The sequence below is a fragment of the Gadus chalcogrammus genome, chromosome 2 (assembly GCF_026213295.1).
Source record: "Gadus chalcogrammus isolate NIFS_2021 chromosome 2, NIFS_Gcha_1.0, whole genome shotgun sequence".
In the NCBI taxonomy this organism is placed as follows: domain Eukaryota; kingdom Metazoa; phylum Chordata; class Actinopteri; order Gadiformes; family Gadidae; genus Gadus; species Gadus chalcogrammus.
The window spans coordinates 17,942,580-17,968,368 of record NC_079413.1 but is presented as its reverse complement, the minus strand read 5'-3'; the positions used below and the strand labels follow the sequence as shown (position 1 = coordinate 17,968,368).

The window sequence follows — 25,789 nt, the reverse complement described above, 5'->3', positions numbered from 1 at the left end:
CCTCTACAGCTGTTCCCCATGGCTGGTTCTTCGTTGTATGTGATTGATTCTCCAACTGACTTGTTTTGATGCAGAGTATTGTTTGATTTAGAGGATAAGATGATTTAGAGAGTAAATACAAAATGCAGATCCACAGGCAGTGCAGGCCAACAGCAGTAGAGCAGCAGATACACCAGACGCAGCAAAGGCTAGTGCAGAAGATACACCAAAGGCCAGTGCAGCAGATACACCAGATGCACCAAAGGCTAGTGCAGCAGATACACCAGACGCACCAAAGGCCAGTGCAGCAGCTGGAAGTCTGGAAAGTTCAGCCAGTACCTTTATGACATGCTCCCTTTGTGCTCAGGAAGTGCTCTCTGACCACTTTACGCAGCACCTGTCAGACTTCCATGTCCAGGAGCAGTGTCAGCACTGCGGTACAAAGGCTGAGGGTGCTGTCAGATTATCAGAGCACCTCGAGAAGTGTCATGTTTTATCTCCACCAGACCTCCCAAACATTTCTCCTCCAGCCATCCCTCTACTACCCCCCCAGGAGATGACACCGACTCCAGTCCTCTGTCCCAGAGATGCTCAAGCTCCAGTCTGCCTCACAGCCCAGGAGACGACATCAAACATCTGTCTCCAAGATGCTCCTGCACCTGTCCCTTCCAGAGTATCTGAGATGGCATCAGCAACTCAGAGTGGCACACCACTTCTTCCTGCCCCTGCCTCTGCTCCTCCTCCAGCAGCACCAGCACCAGCACCGGGGTTCCCAGTCCCTTTGCGCTCTCAAGAGGTTAGCCGGGCTAGGTTTTTATCAAAGCCATTCCTCCGGGTCATCAAGCCAGGTGACCGGGAGTGGATTGCCCAAATCATCTATGAAGCGAGTGGGCAGCCGAGACAGGAGATCAGCCAGAATTGGCACCAACCCCCAAGTCCAATCAGATCTGTGGCACCTCCAAACCCAGATTACTATTTTAGGCAGAGGATGTTCCTGTGGGCACCAATGCGCATGTGGAGCATCCCTCTGAAATGCCCTCAGTGCAAAAGAAAACTGCACCACTCTGGTATTTACACCAAGGTCAGAGAGGTCATTGATGTGGATTCAAGGTACTACTAAATAGGGGGAGTTTACCCAAGGTGCAGCCAGTGCAAACCATCGCAAACTTTCTGTCCTTGGAGTAGAGACATTTTAAAGCAGCTCGACCCCTCTAACCGCAACAAATTCCCTGCTGTGTTAACAACACATTTGGCACTGGACCGAAAATGCGAGACACTTTTGCGTCCCAGAACAGCAGGGAATAGCTCCAGTTACCTGCAGCAGGCCGTTCAAGAGGCACACAGTGAGGAGTGGGCTAGGAGATCCTGTGACTATTTCACAGATTGTGAATTTCATAGGAGATCCTGCCTGAAACAGTCCAAGGCTGTTTATCTCAAGCCACCATCCTTCTGTCCCGTGCCCCTGGCCCAGTGGTTTGAGACAGTGCATGCCAACGATGTGTTCAGTCACCTTGATGAGCTCAAAGGTGTCATTACTTCAACGTTTGGCAAAATTCTGAAGCTTGATTCCACTAAGAAGGTAAATGTAAACCTACATAAGCTTGAGCTCATTTATTCTTTGAGGGTTGGATAACAATACATGTGCTAATGATGTATGCTTTTGTTTTGATATAGGTCATCAAAAAACTGGCGGGGGGAATTGAGGGCACCGCAACATGGATGACCAATGTGGGGAACGAGTATGGTCAAGTCCTCAACTCTGTCCTCACAACCGGCGAGGGGGCTGGGCTTGATGACCTGTGCCAAGGTATCGTCCAACAGTACAGGGATGCTGGTGAGCCACAGCCAGACGCCATCTATGTGGATAGAGACTGTTGCAGTGACAGAGGTGAGTTACCTGTAATTTGTGTTGATGTTTTTTGCCAAATTAAGGCAGTTGGTGACAGTCTGTCTAAAAAATGTATTGATGATCTTGTGAACACAGGAGTGGGCCCAGTTCTCAAGGGGTTTCGGCCATGGACATCCACTGTGCGGTTGGATGTGTTCCACTTTATGAGGCGATTCACAAGAAGTCTCACCACGGAACACCATCCACTGTATGGTACCTTCTGTTCTAAATTGTCGAGCTGCATTTTTGAGTGGGACATGCAGGACGTCTGTCATCTGAAAGAGGCCAAGCGGACAAGGCTGAGGAAGAAACATCAGGGCCATCAGCCAACAGATGCCCAGGTGTTGGCGAGCATCAGCTCTAAAGAGCTAGCCGAGCACTGCCGCAGGAAAACCCGGGGAGTGGAGGAGACCCGTGCCCTCATCAAAAGTCTTCTAGACTCAATGTGGCAGCTTGTGGACGGCACCGGGCTGCACCTCATCAACCACGACCACATGTCTCGAGTGTGGGAGGTACAGCACTTTGCCTGCATCCAGGATCCACCAGGAGTGCAGCTTTATACCAACATTTGGTAAGGGCTGGAGAAAGGAGACAAAACGTTGGATGTCCTAAGATGCGGCAGAGGGTCCTCCTCTCTGGAAAGCTTCCATAAGCACCAGTGTGCTTTCATTCCAGGCATGTTAAAACCTCACTATTGAATGTTGACATAATATTGCAAGTTGTTGTAATCAGTGATCCTGTTTTTGATCTCATCAGGGTGGAGATGCAATGCATTGCACACTCAAGATGTACATGCTTGAGGGTGTGTCAAGGTGGAATTTGAACCGGTCAGCACAAGCACTTGGTATGACTGAGACATCCTGGACAAAGATATATGACATACGCTTGATTTACAACATGAATGCGCTCAGCCACAAAGTCTTGGGAAAACCTCTTCTTCCAGAGTTTATCCCCCCTGGGAAACCTACCGGTAAGAAAAGTCTGCTGTTGATGATGATCAAACCTATACTGTGACATGGTAGGCAATTATTACACAATCATTTTTCACTTGGTGAATACTTATTGCAGGAGAGCGTATTGCTGTGTATCTTCTCGCACAGTCCAACAGAGGAGATCTTCTGAGACAGCAGGTTGGTGATGATGATGATTGATGAGGATAATGATGGCATCCTGCCAGATATCTTCGATGAAGACCTCGAGGATGAATGTCCTGATTTGACCATACCACAGGCTCATGACCTCACATTGCAGGTATATTATGTCAACAGTATATCAGACATCAAAATAATATTGGAGAACTTATAAGCAGTTCATTTTTAATGAAAAACAGACACAAAAAACCTTTAAAAGATAAATGTATTATTTTATTAATCACCTCAGGAAATTGGAAGCGGTGGCCCCAGGCCCAGGTCGGATCCCCGGTCCCCATTTGAGGAGAGTTATGCCTCTGCAAGACCCGTCCACTCCCCAATTGAGGAGAGAGATGCCTCTTCAAGTCCCGTCCACTCCCCAATTGATGAGAGAGATGCCACTGCAAGTCCTGTCCACTCCCCAATCGATGTCCTCGCCTCATTTGAAGAGAGTGGGCTCGTTACTCCAGCTCCGGTAAAGTGGATAATGTTTCACCGTTAGAAATGTGGGCTTTTTTATATATCAGATGTTTAATATCAGCTTTATTGGTTCAATTATTGTAACAGGACACTAGGTGTGATGCAAACGAGGTCCGAACATGATGTGAAATAATTGTGCCAGGGTTCGTCCCCTCCGGTAATGGAGCCTGGTTATATGTTGGCAGATGTGTCCAGATGTAGCCTATGACATGCTTGTGCCAAGTTTAATTATTAACAATAATAAAACAGTCCGGCAAAACATACCACACACACACACACACACACACACACCCACACCACACACACACACACACACACACACACACACACACACACACACCACACACCCACACACACACACATATTATAATAATTTCCTCCACTCGGTCTGTCTGTACACACATAGCCTAGCTCGACATTAACCTGTTTTATATTTAATGTTCGCAGATGACTAAGACAGGGAAGTCAGACAGCTACTGGAGGGACCTCTGCATAAAATATGCCCAGGGCCAATACCGCTTCTCGACTGGCAAACGGCCAGGGGCCAAGAAATGGAAAAAGGCCTTGGAGAGTATCGATGCTTGCCCCCTGCAGAGCCATAGTGCTAGTAAGGATCTGTTCGGGAGAAGCCTTCAGTGCTCCTGTGGGTTCCAAAAGGTATGTGAAATTATTTTCCCCTGTGGGTTCCAGAAGTTAAGTGAGTTATTTACTAATTGATTGTTTACAGGTTTGCTTGTTTTTTCCCCTGGTGGGCTTCAGTGATTTTGCAGTAATGCCTGATGTATTTTAACAACTGGAGAAAAACTAGTAGTGTAGGATTCTTAGGTGTATGTAGCATGGCCCCTCTTTGTGTACCCCCCCCCCCAGCCAGCAGATCTGTCATCAGGAGCTGGGTCCAGTGAGGCAGGAGTAGTTGAGACGGAGGCAGGGCGAGTCCGAGTCGGCTCAGAGGCAGGAAGAGGAGACACGGATGCAGGGGGAGCCCGGTCCCACACAGAGGCAGAGGCAGGGAGAGGAGACAAGGAGGCAGGGAGAAGAGACACGGAGACAAGGAGAGGAGTCACGGATGCAGGGGGAGCCCGGTCCCACACAGAGGCAGAGGCAGGGAGAGGAGACGAGGAGGCAGGGAGAAGAGGTGAAGAGGAAGTGCAGTGCTACGGGTGCAACCAGCTTGTGGAGGCAGCACATTTTTCAGAGCACCTGACTGACCACCATACACAGGAGACGTGTGACACCTGTGGGGCCAAGGTGCAGGGTACTGTTGGTCTTTTGAACCATATTCAACAGGTTCACTATGCAGGATTCGTTATGCCATCAATGCAAAAGCCAACAGTACTAACACCGAAGCCAACGCCATCACCACCGAAGCCCACACTAGAGATCTCAGAGCAACACTGATTGACCAGAGCAGGGCCGGCGATCGGCATAGGCGAGCTAGGCGACCGCCTACTCCGGCCCTGGACCAGAGTATTACATCCCCTCCTCCTATTTCTAGGCACCCCCTCCCATTCAGAGGGACATGCATTTCTGTTGCGCGAAGATTGTGGCCTATTCATGTAAGAGATTGAGTGTGTATGTATGTCCTTTCTTCCGTCTTGTGTGTTTACTGGTTACAGGCGAGCGCATAGCAGTGGAGTATTTATTGGCACCAGACCACCAGACGGTGGACCTGCTGGCTCCAAATCAGGTCCTGAGGTCCCTCGAGGTACTTGGGAGGAGGAGAGCAGATGACCCCCTCAGCATTACTACATTCTGTGCTCAGTCCGATGCGATAGGGGCTGGTGATCTCCTAGGTCTGTGGTGGCGTGACGCTGAACCCGGACCCCTCGTCACAGAGGTCAATAACACTTTTCTGTAATCGCCTTACTCAACATACACAATATTTAACTGAAGTAAATGTGGTTACATTTTAATAGATAATGAATGTAAATCAGCATTCGCTCACAGATGTAGATAACAAGGTCGTACATTTATTTGCTTGGTTTTCTTTTTCTCACTTATCAATTTTCAGACCAGCCAATTTGACTCAAGGAGGATGCGGTTGATAGCCTGGCAGGCTACCTAGTTGGCTTGAATCGCACCATCACTGCCTTGTCATTGAAGGAGGAGGTGGACATAGTCCAGCTATATACAGCTCTCCATGTCATGGACACGACGCATTCGAGGTACAAAATAGTAATTATTTTGTACACCAGAATTAAACATACATTCCATGGAATGAATGAAGAATATGGATGTCTCTTCCACCGTTAGCTACCACCCAGAAGGCTAGGAAGAAAGGAAAGGCATCAGGAGGACCGTGGAGAGCACCGAGGAGGCCAAGTGGCTCTGCCTCATGGACAGATGGCTGGCAGAGAGGTGCTTGACCACAATTTGCTATCATTTTGGTTCAATACAAATCATTGATTAAGAGACAGCACACACAACAACTACTTTATTGCAATCCCTATTGACCCTATTGACGACTTTACATCCTTGTTCACAGGTCCAGATCATATCATAATGTGGGAGTCATGTATAGTCCCACAGACTGTACATGACTCACGGCCAAGCAGCCAGGATCCCGAACACCACAGGGTCAGTGAGTGTGTCTGCTCAGACTCCCTTTTGGAGTTCCAGGAGCCTGAGAACTTGAGGTGAGGCAAAAGTCCGCCAGCGACCACAGTTCCAGGACACCTATACCATGTGCCATTCCACACACAGGTGGGGGAGCTTAACCAAGCATGATGCTGCTTCCTCTGGAAACAGCTGTATGGAGATCTGGTCCTCTACCTACCAGCCACCCCCAACAAACTACCAGAGCTGGACTTCTTTTCTTCAGGCACCCCCGGGAACACTCCCAGGAGTAATCCTCTGCCCATCAGCTACCCCCCAGCTTCACACTCAAGGCTGGTCCACTTACCAGGCACCCCTTGCACACTCCCATGTTTGGTCTTCCACCCAACCACCACCCTCAGCGTCCAACCAGGGCTGGTCTGCCACCCAACCACCACCCTCAGCATCCTCCCAGGGCTGGTCATCCACCTCCTACTGTCCTGACCAACCTATGCTCCCTCACCAAGCACACCCAGAGGCACTAGGTCACCTTAATCGCCAGCGTGAATGGCGATTACACAAGGCAGCCCTTGAGAAACCAGGAGCGAATGAGGAAAGGTGAGCCCCCAAAGAAGCGACCGGCTAAAGAGAGCTACCACTATGAGTGTAAGCTGTGTTCAACCCAAATCCAAGCAAACTGGACACTCTCAGTTACGTGGAAAATGGTACTGCCCTGCATCCGGACAGATGCTTGAGGAGTGGAGAAGCTCCTTGTAATTACCCCAATAGACATTATTTTTTATTGTAATATTTTTTATTTCTTATCAGAGAATATGTTAACGTTCACTGGTTGAAAAATAAGTATATTTGCTGTTGCAAAAAATAATAATAATTAGTTGCCATTGCAACTATTTGCAAAAAAACAAAAACAGAATAGTTGCTTAGGCAACTATTTGCAAAAATAAAAACAACAACAAAAATACAACTCTTGTGGTGTAATAGTAACACGTCCATCCTTGGGGTGGGAGACTCCAGGTGCAAATCCTGGTAAGAGTGTGCAACTGTTGAAACGAATACATCATTTAAAACGTATTAATAACAAACAAAACAGGGCAATTTCAAGATATTCTATGTTAATGGCTTGCAGGTCAACCAATAAATCACTTATTAAGTATGTTTATTCTTCAAAAAGCATTATTTTGCATATTAAAAGCTAAGAATTTCACCTGTTGTCAATCATTTTCTCCTCTTTTTCTTTTCTCTTCTTCCCTCTTTCCCCCCTTCAAGCTGGCCTTTATGCCCGTGCTTTGGCCGAGTGGTGGACGAAGGCGATGGACTATAAATCCATTGGGATCTTCCCGCGCAGGTTCGAATCCTGCCGACAACGAATTACATTTTTGAATTTAAATTAATTATTTGAGTGGTTGTAGCTGTGGACATCGATATGTATGTACCCACTACGTCGCTATAATATAATCACGGGCCACTTGGTGAACATTATCACAACAATTTCAACATTGAAAGATGAGACCTGAACCAAACTAGTAATAGAATGCTTACATCTTCGACCATCACTCCAGCAGCTTAATGCTGTTCGAATTAAGGTTAACTGGCTGTGTAAACGTTGTGGTTTACCTGATTATCGATTGATAACAACGTTTTATTGCACGTTTTTCCCTCACAGTGGTGCACCGCCCACTTGTCACCACACTGAGGCAGCAAAGCCCCGCACCGCACACTCGTCACCACACGGGGGCAGCACCACGCTACACCGCCTACTGGTCCCCACACGAGGTCAGCACCGTGATAAACCACCTACTTGTCAGACACATGGGGGCAGCAAAGCGCTGCAGGTCGTCAACACAGTGGACACGTGTGTTGGGCACCGCGCCAAGCGTGTTTGACATCACACGGTGGCAGAAAATGACATTCATTAGCTACCAAAAGCGTCAGCTCAATGCATATAATTGACTGCCACCGTGTAATGAAGAACACGTGTTCTTCATTACATACTACACACTAGCTGTGTTCGAAATCGTTCCCTATCACGGATATAGTGCCAGGGATGCAAACACATGTATGACAAAAAAAGAGAGAGCTACCCGAAGTCTGAAAAAATATGACGGCATGATATCCTATTATCATGAGAAGGCCTATGCTATATGCCTAGAAAGATAAAAAATATATTAGTTACTCAGTTAAAGTGACTTTTTAAACTAAGTTAATTTATTTTCACAAACACACACCTCTGCATTGGATATGTGATCACAGGTACAGGTACTGGCAGTGTAGGCCTGGCACTCTCCCTGATCTTATCTGCTGCTTAGGGGGTTTCTGGAAGAGGGTTTCGGAGAAGCTGTGCAATACTTTGTGTACTTATTGTTGTTGTCACTTTCCTCCGATGAATGTCTGCCTTACAGTGTGCATACAGGGCATGTACAACCCTGCTGGCATAATTAATTTCTTTAATGCAGAGTGTGCATTTAGCACATCCTTTTTTCTAATTTTTTTTGAAAAAGTCAGACAGTGGAAAGTTATGCTTCACTGTATTCACCTTAATCGTGCCTTCTAATATTAGCCATGATGACCACTTCCAACTGCACTTGCACCCTGCGTCCTGCTGTACAATAAGTGCATCCTTCTCCGATATTTCCCCCCACTATCCTCGGGCCGGGTCAGGCCGGGCTTTTGATCGAGCGTTTTTATTTTTATTTGTATCATTGGTTTATTGGCCTAATCTGAGGAGAAATCTATGCCATAAACAGAAATATAATAGGCCTTTATTACACAGGTCTTCTCAATGCCGTGGAACGCTCCGTTCACTTTGGAAGCTAGTCCGGTGACTTGTTAACCCCAGTGTCTTCCGTTGCTAAGTGACGTCACCATCTTTGCGGACAATTTATTATTGCTCTGCTGATCAACACTACGAATAATAATAATAATACATTAATTTAGAGGCGCCTTTCAAGGCACCCAAAGTCACCTTACAGAGCATAAAGTCATCATAAATCTTTTAAAAACAAGACATTGTGAAAAAATGATGAATGAATGCTGGTAACGAATAAATTGTAAAAAGGCGCACCATGTGAAGTTATTTTTTTATCTTTGGCAAGTAGCCGTGTAATAAGCGGGATCATGTATAGAACGTCGCCGGTCATTATCGAAAATAAGCCCCTTCAGGGCGAAGCAAGACGCCTCTGCTGCGCGTCGGTGTACTGTTCGCCCTATCGGGTCTTATTTTCCCGATAATGACCGGCGTTCTATACATTATCCCTTACATATATATTTAGCTGAGTAAGCCTAGTAACAAATGTGTACAAAGTTACATATATGTTAAAATAATTGTCGAGTTGAATCGGGCTAGGGCTCCTAATTACAGTTAATGTGTCGGGTCGGGCCGGGCTCGGACAGAACGTGCACGGGCTCGGGGTCGGGCTGGATTTTCTGAGCCCGATCCAAGCTCTACCGTGCGCTATGCGCATCCAATATTTTGACGCAACGGCAAGGGCTGTGATTGGTCCCAAAACAAAATCATTTCCGGAATCACTTTTCTTTACCTCGAAGGCACGGGGGTCAGTCAATCAGAGCACCGATCGACGCACCGATCGACACCCCCCCCCCCCCCCCCCCCCCCAAAAGAAAAACTCTTCGGATCTGCACTAACCACACAGGTCCCCAAAATGTATGATAAAAAAGCGACTCGCGCCAAAAAGCGCGCCGTTTGCATGTCTGAGTGCACTAAATAGGGTGCTCGCCATTTTGTAGTGGTGTTCGAATTCTCAGTGGTTAATTTCATATATAGTGCAGTTAAATTCCCAAAATGTGAGTGGACATACGATGTTCCCTACACGCTACTCCCGTATACCACAATGCAATGCGGTCGTGTTTTTCCGGAGGAGAAAAAGCTGAATAACCGCGAAAACTAGCTTTCGTTTAGGAATGTCCACAATTTATTTGGGATTAACATAGAAAATGTAACATTCAAAATTAATAAAAAAAAAATTGATCAAGGAAATGAAACATTTTACATCAATACAACCTCCAGCTTACCTCGTGAGTGCCGTTTGTTTCAAGCAAGCCCCCAGGAACAGTGCACACTTCTGCAATCCACCAGTGCTCCGCGGCCAAGCCTGGTATTGCAGCTGTTTAAGCGGGCTGTGGACGGGTCCCTTGATTCATGGGGCCTGCCCGTAATCCCTACACCTCATTGTTCCGACGTCTCAATGGTCCGAAATATTTTTCATTAGATCGACATGCAACTATGCCGACGGTTCAATGTTACGAAAACGGAACCCATTGTTCCGAAGGTCCGTTTGTCCGAATTTTCAAAAAGGAGGCGCATAAGGCCGACGGTTCAATATGCCGAATAGGCCTACATATTAAGAGTTTTATACCTCGCTCGCGCTCTTGCTCTCTCTCGCTCTCTCTTGCTCTCTCGCTCTCTCTCATTCTCTCCAAAATACAACCTAGGCCTACATATCACGTTCACGATGAATATTGGAGAGCTAAGTGACAACGCTTCACTTCGACACAGTGTTTCAGCGGAGGTCTAATTCTCAACACACACACACACACACACACACACACACACACACACACACACACACACACACACACACACACACACACACACTTGACTAAGTACACGGTATGAGGTAGGCCTATAAGTTTGACTAAATCAATAACAGCGAAATTATTTAGACTAAAAGCCCACTGCAAACACAGTAAACAACACATATAGGGCCACACATAGCTAGCTACTAAAGATAACATTTTTATTTGTTTTTCACTCACCGTTTGACTTCTTTGCGGGAAAAGTGGCTATAATTCCTTGTATAACGTGCGCTTCATAAATTCACCTCTTGTGACCGTTCAAGCCTACAGCAACAGTCTGGCTTGGTGAAGTGCACTGCTGGAACTTAGCCTACATCGTCTTTTATTTTTGGTTTCATAATAACGCATGTGGAATTGCGCCTTGGCCTATTCGGCATATTGAACCGTCGGCCTAATGCGCCTCCTTTTTGAAAAGTCGGACGAACGGACCTTCGGACCAATGGGTTCCGTTTTGGAACATTCAACCGTCGGCATAGTGGCATGTCGATCTAATGGGAAATATTTCGGACCATTAGCCGCGTTTACATGGCAGATCTATGCGGCATAGATTTCTATGCGGCATAGATCTGTTCCTAAAATGTGTTCCGAATGTACTGTTTACATGGCAGTAACAAAAGTGTCCGTTATGTCTCTCGCGCACACCTGACACGTCTCTGGAACGGCGGTGACATGATGGATGTCTTATCACTATCGGGGATTTTAAATTTGATTTTAATGAAAGCACAGCAGGAGAGAGTTTTTCTCTGCCTGCTCTTTCAATTAAAGGGGACTTATTATACCACCAGGTGTGAGTGTGATTAGCCTTACAAGCCGTTTCGAAAATCTGCCTAATATGACATCACTAGTGGGTGTGTCCACCTAGATCTGTGCTGGATAGATCTATCGACCAGCCTACCCAGTGGACTGAAGTAAACATTGCTCATCTATCCAGCGCAGATCTAGGTGGACACACCCACTAGTGATGTCATATTAGGCCGATTTTCGAAACGGCTTGTAAGGCTAATCACACTCACACCTGGTGGTATAATAAGTCCTCTTTAAGAAGGAGGAGGACAGCGCAGCAACGTAAATTTCTCGTCAGAACTTTATATTTACCCTATGCTCCGCCGCAAACAAGAGGAATTTGGATGCGAGTCCGCAGCCAAGACTGGTGGGAGAGAGTGGTCTTACGGGAATTTAGTGACCAGGAATCCTCGAAGGTCCAATTGCGCACTACTGCAGCTGCCATCTCTCTAATGGCCCGGTCAGACTACACGATTTCAGCCCGATTTTCCCCGATTCTTTCGTCGCAGACGAATTTGCGAATCGTACACGATTTTGAGGAGTCGGCGACGAGACGAGGTCTTGTAATGTGACATGCTTGCGATCTGCGATGTTTTCGTCTGCGACGTTCGAAAACCCCACGACGAAATGTTTGGCATGTCAGAATTTTTTGGGGAATCGCATGACGTATACATTGTTGACATAAGCCGCGTTTACATGGCACATCTGATCCGCATAGATTTCTATGCGGCATAGATCTGTTCCTAAAATGTGTTCCGAATGTACTGTATACATGGCAGTAACAAAAGTGTCCGTTATGTCTCTCGCGCACACCTGACACATCTCTGGACCGGCGGCGACATAATGGATGTCTTATCACTATCGGGGATTTTAAATTTGATTTTAATGAAAGCACAGCAGGAGAGAGCTTTTCTCTGCCTGCTCCTTCAATTAAGAAGGAGTAGGACAGCGCAGCAACGTCAATTTCTCGTCAGATCTTTATATTTACCCTAAGCTCCGCCGCAAACAAGAGGAATTTGGATGCGAGTCCGCAGCCAAGACTGGTGGGAGAGAGTGGTCTTACGGGAATTTAGTGACCAGGAATCCTCGAAGGTCCAATTGCGCACTACTGCAGATGCCATCTCTCTAAGTTAAGAAGTATTTTAACGTTCAGCCTGCAAAAGTACTAGTAGTAGCCTACTCATTTACAGTTATTTCGGACGCGCGCGGACACGTCATTAATAAACACCCATGTCCCGTCGCTAAGCAACCGGACACGCTTACCGGACTACTTTTACGGAGTGATAACAAAGACGTGAATCAGGCAATAATCCACTTCCTTGACAGCGGTGAAGTTCGGTGTGATTAAAAGTACAGACGGAGCTCAGTGGACCAATGGCGAACTACTGCGGCTGCTCTAAATTAAACCCCAATCTATACGGAATAAGTGTATACATGGCGATTAAAACGGACTACACCACCACTTCTATTCGGCATAGAATCTATGCCGAACAGATAATTGTATTCCGAATGAGGCGTAGGCCTATACATGATCATTTTCTGTTCCGCATAGAAATCTATGCGGAACAGATGTGTCCATGTAAACGCGGATAGATAGATAGATAGATAGATAGATAGATAGATCCTTTAATAACATGACATGAGGGAACCACGCCCCCAGTTGCGTGAGGGAAGCCCGCGAACAGCTGGAGCTCACGCGCAGTGTTTACCAACTGCCTTCACTGCACTACGCTGATTAGGAGTAACAACCGCAAAAATTAATTCGATCAAGAAGATCTGGCTGTGTTGCCAGGCTACGTTGTTGCTGCGTCTACTTTTTATAGTTCATGTCACGCGCAACGCAACTACTGTGAGGAATTGCCGCATTGAGCAGATATAAACAAACGTGCAAACGTGAATGATACAAAGTAGAGAGCATCGCACCGTCGAATCTTGTTGTGTGGCCAGTCTTACTACGAGACAAGCCCCGATTTCCTGGCTCTGAGATCGTATAGTAATAATAATAATAATAAATAAAATGTAGGCCTATATAGCGCTTAATATGGTACTCTAATCGAACGATAAGACGCTTAAAGTGTGACATGTTAAATCGTGGAGGAATGTCTGAGAATCTTGTAGTGTGGCCAGTTTTACGACGAGACAAGCCCCGATTTCCTGACTCTGCGATCGTATAGTGTGACATGGTAAATCGTGGAGGAATGTCTGAGAATCGTGTAGTCTGAACCGGCCATAAGTTAAGAAGTATTTTAACGTTCAGCCTGCAAAAGTACTAGTAGTAGCCTACTAATTTACAGTTATCTCGGACGCGCGCGGACACCTCATTAATAAACACCCATGTCCCGTCGCTTAGCAACCGGACACGCTTACCGGACTACTTTTACGGAGTGATAACAAAGACGTGAATCAGGCAATAAATCCACTTTCCTTGACAGCGGTGAAGTTCGGTGTGCTTAAAAGTATCGACGGAGCTCAGTGAACTACTGCGGCTGCTCTAAGTTAAACCCCAATCTATGCGGAATAAGTGTATACATGGCGATTTAAAACGGACTGCACCACCTATTCTATTCGGCATAGAATCTATGCCGAACAGATAATTGTATTCCGAATGAGGCGTATACTTAAGCAATAGATCACGCCAGGCTGTGGTATGTGCTCATTATACCACTGTTAAGGGGCGTTGTCCGGCCCCGACGCGCAGCGGAGGGCCGGCGACCCCCTTCACAGTGGTATAATGAGCACATGCCACTGACTGAACTGATCTCTTGCTTTTATACAACGGTTACTATTATGGCGAAACGAAAGTCATAGACACACTACATTTAAAAAGAAACCAAGAAAGTCAAAATAGCCGTTTAATTAAAGAATACAAAAAAGTAGTCCCTCCTGGCTGCCGCTATGCATCGACGGTCGCTATGCAACACACTTTAGCGTCCCTCCGAGAGAAGGCTCCGATAGAGCGGTTCGCCGGCAATTTATCCTATGGAGCAGTTCACTCGCCGTGTGCCTAAGCTTTCGTTAGTCTCTCCATCGCCTTGCTCACTCCCGGAGTAACAACATTTACACGCTCTCCATCATCCAACATATGTTTTACTTTGTAACTGTTTATACTTCCAGGCGCGGAGTGATATGCAAACTTTCACAAAATGATCGGGCGTCATAGCAGTTATGTATACGCTCATTATACAACAGTTGGGAACCAATCAGATCGCTGGATTTAGGTCCCCCGTTGTATAAATGACCATGCGGCATAGATGTGTCCATGTAAACGCGGCTATTGAGACGTCGGAACAATGAGGCGTCGGAATTACGGCATGGCACTCGATTCATAGAGCCCAGAAGTAGATATCTCCGTTCACTCCAATACAAGTGGGGAACAGGAATGTGTCTCCGCAAAAAATGACTGGATATCAATCAAAGGCTCATAATTATCTTTATGCCATGTACTAAAAAAATGTAATTTTTCTCTTTTCGAAACGCCACTTCAAACGTTTTATTAGCCGTTTTCATATGTATGTATATATGTATGTATGTATATATGTATATATATATGTATATATAACATAGCAGATATTATACTACTCTATTTTCTCTATTTTCGCGAATGGTCTGACTTTTGACTCTAGAGTGGCGAAGTCACGCCCCTTCCGGTAGAGCTCATGGGACCTATGAGATCGAAAAATATGAATGGGTGTCAATGGAGAGAAAATAATTATTTTCTGGTCCCATTCTTTATATGCCCTGGATTACACATATGTTGTTTGTGGATTTAAATGATAATTTTTCATGCAAAGAAAACTAAAAATTTTCATGAAGAAGTTTGATAATCTTAGGTTTTATGTGAGGCCGCTTTGTGAACTACAGCTCTTCGCTGCTCTCGACGCATAGGATATACGTCACCACACCCGCACTTGGAACTCGGCACAGAGATGGCGATCTCTCTGCTCCACTTCACCACTTTTTTTCAAGGCAAGGATAAAAGCATAGAAAGAGGTGAAAACCACTATAAGTCGGGGCATGTGGAGAGTTTTTGTTATGTGCCATCTCTATGTGCCATCTCTTTTCCGAGTTCCAAGTGCGGGTGTGGTGACGTATATCATATGCGTCGAGAGCAGCGGAGAGCTGTAGTTCACAAAGCGGCCTCACATAAAACCTAAAATTATCAAACTTCTTCACGCAATTTTTTAGTTTTCTTTGCATGAAAAATTATCATTTAAATCCACAAACATATGTGTAATCCAGGGCATATAAAGACTGGGACCAGAAAATAATTATTTTCTCTCCATTGACACCCATTCATATTTTTCGATCTCATAGGTCCCATGAGCTCTACCGGAAGGGGCGGAACTTCGCCACTCTATACAGCCGCCTCGATTTCCGGTGGTATTGCTCCGTTTCTCCCGTAGCACTCCGGATTCGTAAGCTCAGAGGCAACGGACCCATTGACGGACGAAATACCTCCGGGACCAGACGAAATTGTCCATATCCGTATTTACCGTAGGGTGTGAATGGGCCTTAGCATCCTCCCTGTTGATGACGGAGGTCACCGCAAGCCCATGACCGCAAGACGTGCACAACAAAATGTGACCTGCGACGAGTGTTTTAAATTTATTAATATAAATTTTACTTTAACCCTTTAACCCCCCCTCCTCCCTCCCCCCCACAGTCCTTTCATAACCACTGCCACTTTGATTTTCATTTGCAATGTTAATTATTTAAATCAAGGTTCTGAACATAATTTTTACTTCGCCAACATATCCAAAAAACCTCTTGCATTAACAAACTAAACCCTTACTGTAAGTCCACACCAGGAGCGACCAAAGCGTCAAGTTTCGCTGCGAATATTTCTTTTCTGCTTTGGTTGCTCAAGTCGCTCATGACGTACAATTCAATTATGCAGACGCGTTTAAAGGAGCCGTAGGCTTTTAGTACAGCTAGTAGCGCCACCACAGGTGTGCAGTTCAACAGGTAGTGGAACTATCTGACGAGAGAACGGTCGATACAATCAGAGGCCACAGCCACTGGAGCTTTTTTTTTTTAATAATTGCATTTTATTAATGAAAAACAAAAAACAAAAAAAATGCAAATAAAAAAAGCAGGAAATAAAACAATATCATTAGGTAAAAGAAGGCGACAGACACTTAAATAAAGAATGTTTCATGTGGGTAAAGGTCAGGAGAGGTCGGGGTCGTGGGCGGGGGGGGGGGGGGGGGGGGGGGGGGGGTCGATCATACATCTTGAATTATTCTGTACATAGTTTGTCGCCCTGGTCGCGTTGGGGGGTAGGTCAGAGGTCAGAAACACTGACCGACCAGAGAGAAAAAGGCACTCAGAGAGAACGACAACGTAAAAGCACAAAAACACAAACACACACGGACCGGACGTGAGACCAGAACGCTCAACAGAGAAAGTGCTGCACACACGCCGACAGACAGACACGTTCTTATCTTTTTTCCCATTATTTTTCTTTTACATTATTCACGTCGCCTCACACAACTTTGTTAAATTCATTTTGAAGCATAAAAGACAATCTCTTTTGTTATCATTTGAGTTGCGGGGGCGTGTGGGCGTGGCTTCACAGGTGACCCCCCCCCCATGCCGTCTCTGTTGCCCTCGGCGACCACAGGAAGAGGATGAACGAGTACACGCGCATGTGCATGGCGTTGGCATGACGACTGCCTCTAGAGGTTCTCTCTCCCTCTGGAATATTGACATAGATTTTAACACGGGGAGAGGGGGCATGCCGAGGGAGGGGGGGGCTTGCCAGGGGAGGGGGGGCATGCCAAGACATGGCTGACCCCCTTGATGTTTACAGACTCGTTAGGCTACATTCACCGCCCAGGGAGTCGACCAACCCGCCTTGATGCACAGTGGTGGGGGCACACTCAGAGCTCTAGAAGAGTGCGGAGACACGAGCTCTGACTTGCTGGGAACTTAAGAGCCTCGTTAGGGGCCTCTTTAAGAGCCTAATTTAGGGACTTGATTAGAGCCTCTTTAGGGGCCTTGTTAAGGACCCACGAGAAGGCTCCTTAGAGGCCCTTATTCAAGCCTCGTTAAGAGGCCCCGGTTCGAGCCTAGTTAAGAGCCTCGTTAGAGGCCCTGGTTCAAGCCCTCTCAGTGGATAGAGGAGCTCTTTCAGGCTCTTATCCGATCACATCATGGACAGGAAGGAGGAGGAGAGCTTTATTCATCGTTTAACAACATGGTTCAGACGCTCGTGTTCAGCAGACAAGCTTTAATGAGCCGGGGGGGGGCGGGGGGTAAGGATAACAATAACACACTGACGTCTCAGTATTCCTAGCGCTACAAGGGGGTCTTTCTCAGGAATAAACATGAAATCAAACATAATTTACAAATTAAAAAGAAAAAGTTGTGATGAGAGGTAAAACGGACAAACACATACAAATATATAATATATATTCTTAAAAAATGGATTCTCTCTATACTTGATTTATTTATACAGCCTGAAGCTGGTACAACACTGAGGAGCACGGTGCCGCGCACAAGATGGCCGCCGAGCACAAGATGGCCGCTGAGAACAAGATGGACGCTCGGTCTCCACCTTCAGCCTTTTTTTGTTGTGCCATCTAATCTTTTTTTTCTTTTTACATTTTTACTGTAATTTCATTTTCTTCTTTAAAACGTAGTTAGGTTGATGCGTTGAGTCGTCGTCGTGGGCGACCGGAGGAGGGGCATGCGGCGAGGCACGGCAAGAAAATATAAAGCAGAGGGATGTGGGAGGGGCATGTGAACGGGGAGGGGCCTGGAGCTGGAGGGGCGGAGTCAGGACATCCAATCATTCCTCTTCAGTCGGCAGCGCGGAGCTTTTCCTGTTTTGGTTGTGGCCACTCCCCCCCCCCCCCCCCCCCCACCAGACCAATGGCGTTGGAGCTGCGACAGGATGTCCTCAGCAGTCTGAGAGGTACCCCTCTCTCCCCCCTCTCTCTGCTCCCAGGCCAGGGGTCTTCTCTGATCAGGGGGGGCGGGGGTCAGTTCTGGAGGGACTATGATGGTGGTGGTGGTGTCGATGGCGGCGTCGGTGGAGGAGGCGGAGGCAGAGCCGGCCTCTACATGTTCCTGTTGACGGGCGTGACGTAGTTGCGGGGGAACATGCCGGTCTGGCCATGGCAGCCGCCCTTCCACCAGTTGGGGTCCGAGTTGTCGAGGACCTGGATGTACTCGCCGCGCCGGAACCCGAGCTCACCTTCCTCCTGGGGGTCGAAGTCGAACAGCGCCTGCACGTACGTGGGATGCTGCGCCGTGGCAACGGGGGGGAGGGGAGGATCGAGAGGGATGGACCAAAGAGGGGAGAACATTAGAACCTATGAGTGCAAATTAAAACCAAAAAGCTCTGAGTGTATGTGTTTCTGTTTGTGTGCATGTGCGTGCCCGTGTGTGTGCGTCTCTGTGTGTGCGTCTCTCTGACCTGGGCCACCTGCTCGATGTCGCGCAGGAAGATCTGCTGGTTGCGGGACACCGAGGTGGTGCGGTGGTAGTCCACCAGCTCGTTCAGGCTGTTGAACTTCACCACCCACAGGAAGTACTTCCCCGCGCCGTCACGGAGCACCTTGAAGTGCTGCACGTCGTTACCGAACCTGAGGGGGAGGGAGAGCACTACCATCAGAGAGTGAGAGAGCGAGAGAGAGAGAGCGCCGCCATCAGGGGAGAGAGAGACAGACAGCCATTTCAAGGGAGAGGGTTATGTCAGAGGGTGGTGGGGGTCAGAGGGTGGTGTTGGTAGTGGCTCCACGTACTTGACAGAGAGGGAGAAGTCTCCCGGTGCGCTCTCGCTCTCCCGAATCAGGAAGGCTCCGTCGTGCCGCTGCTTGTTCAGCATCTCCTCGGCCTTTGCCCGCGGGATCTTACCGAAGAACCACCTGGAGGGGGCGACAGAGCCACAGGGTGAGGGGGAGACACACACACACACACACACACACAGCAGGGTGAGGGGGAGACAGAGAGACAGGGTGAGGGGGAGACAGAGAGAGGGGGAGACACACACACACACACACACACACACACCACAGGGTGAGGGGGTGACAGACAAACACACACACACAACACAGGGTGAGGGGGCGAGGGGGAGACGGAGACACAGGGGTGTAAACAGTCACTAAAATGATTGAATACATAAAGGCCGGAAAAGGTCGCTCCCTCCCCGAAAATAAGGAACTCTGAGGATTTTCCTCCTTATGAAAGGCAGAAAGATGCCTGCCCTGTCTTTATCTCTGTCTCTACTGGGTTTATGTTTCTGTTGATGATTGTTGGAGTGTTGCATGATATCAGGGCTGCAACAACGAATCGATAAAATCAATAAAAATCTATTACTAAAATCGTTGGCAACGAATTTTGTCATCGATTCGTTGAGTCGCGCGGTTAATACGTCACTCGTAGGCGCGACACTGTTTACAGCCAGCCGCCGACAGGTTGGTTCATGGTTCATGCACGCCCACCTATAATGCTTTTTCGACTTTTATGACCTATAAACGTTGTTATAATTGATTGATAGCCATGTTTAACCATACTAAAGTGTCAAATAATGACGTTTCAGGCACAGTCTTAAATTGGTTCAGGTCCTACCTACTAAAATAGGAACTACTTTGTTGGCGACTTTGTATCAGAATCAACCAACGTGACATGTGGAGTCCCACAAGGATCGATCTTAGGACCATCTTTATTCAACATCTACATGCTCCCACTCAGGCAAATCATGCAAAATAACAATATTGAACATCATTGCTATGCTGATGACACACAAATCTATCTATCGCTATCACCAAATGACTATCGGCCCATAGATCTGCTGTGCCAGTGCATTGAGCAAGTGAAAGACTTAAGCCCAGTTCAGACCAAAGATTCACCTTGCAACGGCTTGCAACAAGATGGTTTTAGAACGTCGCAGGGGCGGTGTGAACGGGTCGTTGCAAGGAGTTGCAAGGAGTCGCCAGAGATTGAACATGTCAAATCGCAAGGTCCAGTTTTAGGACGCAGCGAATTAACTATTTCTCTTCAGCCAATCACAGCACAGAACAACTTGTACGTCACGGCCTTACTCCGTCCCGGTACCGTACTTTCCACTCCAGCATAAAGGAGTGAATAGCAACGTCTGTTGCTATTCGATTAAACAATTAAATACAATACAAATATAAAGTAAAAACAAGTGTTATCTAGCGATCCTTTATCTGTTTTATGTTATTTCGTCTTTTGGAAACATGAGCCGAATGTTTTTTGCAACCTGCCCGGCAACAGACGATCGCGTCGTCTGTTGCCAGACAGGTTGTCAAGATGTAAACAACTGATGACGTAGGCCGGTACAATTTTCGCGTGACACCGGCAGACAGACGCGCGTGCATGTGTGTGTATTGTGCACGTAAGGGAGTGTGCAAGGGTCTATATGAATGTGTGTCTGGAGATGAAGTGCATGTTAGTGTGCGGAGTCGCTTCATGCATGATCGGGTGCATGTGAGCGTGTATCAGAGTGCCCAGTAGCGCGTGCGTGTCCCCGAGTGGCCCCAGTGTGGTGACAGTCTGAGCAGCTGGCCGTGGATCAGCCGTCAGAGAGAGGAGGTTCTCTGGAGGAGCGGACACGATAAAGGCATTAGCCTGGAGGACAGCGGCCCGCCGCGGCTCCGAGCAATGCTTTTATTACCCCCCCGGCGTGTGAGGTGGTGAAAGACACATACAAAAAGCCAACACGAGGAGAGGAGAGGGAGATGCAGACCTCATTCTACAACCTAGTTCCAGGGAAGTTTGCTTACCTCTGCCCTAAAGTGACCATCGTCTCATAAAACATCACAGTTCACTTTTTCACTGTGTACACACACACACACACACACACACACAAGCACACACCTTGAAAAAGGTGTGTTACATTTTGTATTTTAGAATGTTTTATTTATATGTGTATTTTATTATTAGTGTTGTTCTTGTTTGTGTGTGTGAATGTGCTCTTTCCAGGCCAATGAAGCCTTTGAATAAGAGGGACAGAGGGCTGAGTGTTAATATATAATCATATAAAGTAGAAAGAGATTGACGCCCAGTGACAACATTCAGACAGCTCTCCCTTTGTTCCTGTGTGATAAACGAATGGCCTGGCAATTAACCAAAACACACACACTATATGTCAAGGGCCATTGAACTGCCGAGCCCTGTAACAGAAGGGCTCCTGGCCTCTGCAGGAACAGTAGCAGGCAGACCTGAGAGGGGGTGTGGTCTGAGACAGGGGGTGTGTCCTGAGAGAGGATGTGTGGTCTGAGAGAGGGTGTACTCCTGAGAGGGGAGCGTGTCCAGTAGTGGTGCAACGGTTGACGGATTACCCGGGATCCGTACGGATCAACCCTCATAGTTCGGGACGCAAATGATCCGCGGATCGGCTGAAAAAAAGTTGTGCGTTCACGTGATCAGCGCATGTTTTACGCCTCGTTTCCACATACGTATGTTTATCGTATCCGTGCTTCCGTAAATTTACCGAAGGAGTCGTTAGTGTTTTACGTACGGACATGAATTTATTTACGGACAAAAGATGGGGGAGCGTATGATAATGGCCGTTTTTAGGAGACCGGTACTTTGGAACATGAGGATCGACATATACAGAGATAAAAACAAAACCAACCAGGCTTGGAAAGAGATCGGCGAGGAGTTTGGCCTGCCAGGTACTTGCATGTATTGTGAAAAACATAAAAACTTTCATACGGTATCTCCGTAAAACGACGGCGAAAGTTTAATTTTTTGAACGTATATTACGGACATACCGGACAGATATTTTACGGAGGGGAGGAGTCTCGGAGGAAAAACGGACATTACGGAGAATCACATAGGAATGAATGGACTTTCGGTCGGAGACGGTTGGATCGCATACGAGAATGTACGTATGTGGAAACGAGGCGTAAAGGACAATTCCGGTATTAACAACATAAGATAAGATAAAATAAGCTACAACTTTATTAATCCCCCGTAGGAGAAATTTGTTTGTTGCAGAACAGCCCATCATCAAGTATCGTAGCGAAATACAGTTTCTGTTGTGTTTTATTTGGAGTTCTGTAAATCCCATTGAAACGGAAACCGGAACCGGACATGCTTATGTTTGGTTGTGGTCTATTCGCTTGGTTCCCCGTATCAACAGTAGGGCTAGAACCGAGCGAAAAGACTACAACCAACCTCCCTTGCAATGAGTCTTCCATCCGAAATCCATGGATTTACAAAATGCCAAATAAAACACGACAGAAAGTGTATTTCGCTACCATACTTGATGGAAAAAAAGCAGATGAGGATGTCTGCATTGCCTTGGGAGAGTCTAGACTCTAAACTCTCCCCAGGCAATAGAGACATCCTGAATTGTAAATCCAGGGTTAGGGATAATTGACTATCCTTGTTAAAAAGGAATAATGCCTCAATTTTTTAAAAATATTGACTATGCTTAAAGCAGGATTATTACCTAATTTTTCACTTTATTTTGTTTTAACACATTTGAAGATTTTATTTAAAGTCACATTTGTCTTATCCTTATTGTTGTTGTTGATCCGAAAATGATCCGACCCGTGACTCAAAAACCGTAACACGATCCGAACTGTGAGTTTTGTGATCCATTGCACCCCTAGTGTCCAGAGAGGGGGTGTGTGTCCAGAGAGGGGGTCCAACAGCAGTGCCCACCACCAGCATAGGCTATGTCAGAGTGGTAGATATAACAGAGTGGCGACACTTCCATTGGACTCCGTTGTAGCTCCTACTTCCGGGGTATGGAGCCTCGAATAGTTCCAAACAACCATTTTACGGCGTAGGAGATCATTAATTTCCATTGCTGGCCGTCGAGTAACTTCTGAGGTAAATTGATTAAATGGCTACCTGTTTTGAATTGTCAACTGTCTATATTGTATCAGAGGCCCTTTATGATGCATATACTGATATTTATTTGTAAATGCACAGCGTAATTATGTATACATTTATCTTGGTAGACGACCGATTGCCTGCTGGTTTGTTAGCTCGACTTCGCCATGTGAAGGTATCTACACCAACAATTACGAAGTTCAGTGGTGAATCTAACTTTTATTTAGTTAGTTATTTATGTTGGATTACTAGGATTTAGGTTGATTTAAGGACGGGTTTTATGATGCGATAGCTAGTAGAAATAACTTTGTTTAATTATATCCTGGAAAGGGTGATGGTTAGCACATGAAGCCCTACAGATTCCGCCGCTTCAACAATGCTGATTATGATGGGCGGTGAATTTAACCTGTATGGCTTTTTCGTCTTAACTTCTTGTTGACTGAATTGTTTCTCTTTCTTAGGGCCAAATTGATTATTTTTTGTTTTACAAGAGCCCTAAGTTGCCTTATTAGGTCCTCCACAGTCGCCCCATCAGTCCCTGGCAGTCTGGTCCCTGGAGCAGCTGGTCCTGGATCACCTGCCCCTGGCAAAGTGGCCTCTTGATTGCTCTCACTGTCTCCTGTCATGTCCTTTTCATCACTCTTGAAATTAACCTCAATTTTTCCCTCAATCTCTAACAATTACAAGGTAATGTTGCTGTTATATGTATTTTGCCTTTGCAACTACTGTCATCTCCAATGTAAGGCAATGTAAGAAAATTAATTAAAGCTAAATATTTCTGTAATGTGAATTAAATCAGCTGCCACAATCAGAAACCAATAAAATGTATCAATGGATCTACCGGCAATTGTTAATTGGGTAGAAATGTGTCGATTATCTACATTGTGTGCAAATCCTCAGAGAATCCCTGACCTCTGGTTGTTTTTTAAACTGAATGTACAAATATGAATTATGTAATCTCATTAGGAGTGTAGTCTATCCTTGAATTACATGAAATGGGGAATATTGTCAGCTGCATGGATCACACCGAAGTTTAATTTGGCGCAATATGTGTGGTCCGTTGCACTTGGTTCTGGAGGCACCCTCACAGAAGGGGGTTTCCTCCTCTTCGGCTTAGGGCGATGAATGAAAACTGTTGGGACTGCATCGGGCCTCAACTTCAACATCCCTTCTCATTTTGTGGCAGTGAATTGGTCATCTTCAAAGTGTACCTGTAGGTAGGCTTGTAAGATCAGTTTCCATTGCACTTCAAATATCATTGAAAAATTCATAATTCTCTACACTCTCTAAACTACAGAATTATTATGCCCTTTGAAATGCTAGCAAGTGATGTGAACATTACTTACATTACATAGTTTTTGACTGTTGCTGACCCCTGTCACTTGTAAGTTGACGGCTGACCATTGCCATCCATTTCTTCGGACCGATTGGAGCATCCAAACGCTGCACACTACAGCCAACCATGATATGACCATTGATCTAAACCAATTTTGAATTTGCTCAGGGCTATTATAAGTATTGTAATGGCATAAAGTATAGTATATTTGCAACGTTATATGTTAATGGTTTGCCCTAAGTATATAATGTTCCCTGCTGTGTCCATTGTTGAATCTGTTAACACAATCGCACTCACTTGTTCTTGTTGTCACACTAATTGTTTAATAAAAAAAAAATATTATTCATTCATCCAAGCGTAATGAGTTGTTATTCTTTAATATATTTGATACTTTGTGTGGCTCATATCTTCAAATGATCATGGTAAAACATCTTGAATACTTTGATTTCAATACAGATGTAAGGTTAAAGTTAACGTGAAGCTTTCCCTCAAACTTAAAAACTTATCTGAGTAATACTTCAGACCTGCAAACTCCTCAGAGGAAAAAAGGTGACAGTGTCACGGGGGGATTTTTTTTTTTAATTGTAATATACAAATGACACTAGTCTGAGCGTGACTTAACAAAACTCGGCATCAAAACATCCTTGAGGCTTAGAAAAAATATTTTATTTACAACTGTCACAATTTTTTTTATATTATTATTTTTACTTATTATTGGAGAGACAAAAAACAATTATTATTCTGTGAAGTTGATGAATTGTCACTTTTAGGTTTTCTACCCAGTTACCAAAAAAAGAAACATTTGGAATAGTATGCGCTGTGGCAAGCACATGGTTTGCATGTGTTACTTCGAAGGCAAAAAAAAATCTAAAATACAAGAAAACACAAAAACCTACATTCAACCAGTGGGGTATGGCCCCTGACTCTCTGAGGAGGTAGGTACATCCGGGTACCCCCTCCATGCCAGGGCGCCCTGAATTTATGTTTATTAACAGCTCCTCCACCAGGGTCAAGACAATTTGAGGGCCAGATCCAGTCTGCCGACTGTCGGCCTTTTCACGATTGGCTTAAAAAAATGGCTTATTTAAATTTATACTAATACGATGGTGGGAAAAGCTTACCAGTTTGTATGTTTTTTATACTTCATTTTTATACTTGATCCGCTGACCGCTTGGAAGCCATCGGAGTATATATTTTTTTAGAAGAAAGGGGTTATGTGGTAGG

General features: G+C 45.9%; 2 protein-coding genes and 1 non-coding gene across 4 annotated transcripts in view; 2 read left to right on the top strand and 1 right to left on the bottom strand.

The window, feature by feature from the left end:
* Window positions 1–570: 570 nt before the first annotated feature.
* On the top strand, window positions 571–2,524 carry LOC130376261 (uncharacterized). Its single transcript, XM_056583485.1, has 3 exons — window positions 571–1,558; window positions 1,654–1,867; window positions 1,964–2,524. The coding sequence occupies exons 2-3, from the start codon at window positions 1,699–1,701 to the stop codon at window positions 2,440–2,442; spliced, it is 648 nt and encodes a 215-aa protein (XP_056439460.1). The 5' UTR covers window positions 571–1,558; window positions 1,654–1,698; the 3' UTR covers window positions 2,443–2,524.
* Window positions 2,525–7,316: 4,792 nt separating this feature from the next.
* On the top strand, window positions 7,317–7,399 carry trnay-aua (transfer RNA tyrosine (anticodon AUA)). Its single transcript has one exon. It is a non-coding gene; the product is annotated as a tRNA-Tyr (tRNA).
* A 9,233-nt stretch (window positions 7,400–16,632) lies between these two features.
* Window positions 16,633–25,789, bottom strand: part of LOC130376243 (growth factor receptor-bound protein 2) — a 57,671-nt gene continuing 48,514 nt past the window's right edge. The window contains exons 4-6 of one of the 2 annotated variants that reach the window (XM_056583469.1): window positions 19,161–19,283; window positions 18,833–19,001; window positions 16,633–18,659 (exon numbers count right to left, since the gene is read on the bottom strand). In XM_056583469.1, coding sequence (XP_056439444.1) covers window positions 18,474–18,659; window positions 18,833–19,001; window positions 19,161–19,283 — 478 coding nt within the window. In that variant the 3' untranslated portion in view covers window positions 16,633–18,473. The remainder of the gene's footprint in view (window positions 18,660–18,832; window positions 19,002–19,160; window positions 19,284–25,789) is intronic. The other variant, XM_056583476.1, reaches the window with a different exon arrangement.

Bases quoted from the DNA above. Each gene is read 5' to 3' on its own strand.
- LOC130376261 (XM_056583485.1), top strand. From the start codon at position 1,699: ATGACCAATGTGGGGAACGAGTATGGTCAAGTCCTCAACTCTGTCCTC. The intron at 1,868-1,963 runs GTGAGTTACCTG...TTGTGAACACAG, and splicing joins AGACTGTTGCAGTGACAGAG to GAGTGGGCCCAGTTCTCAAG.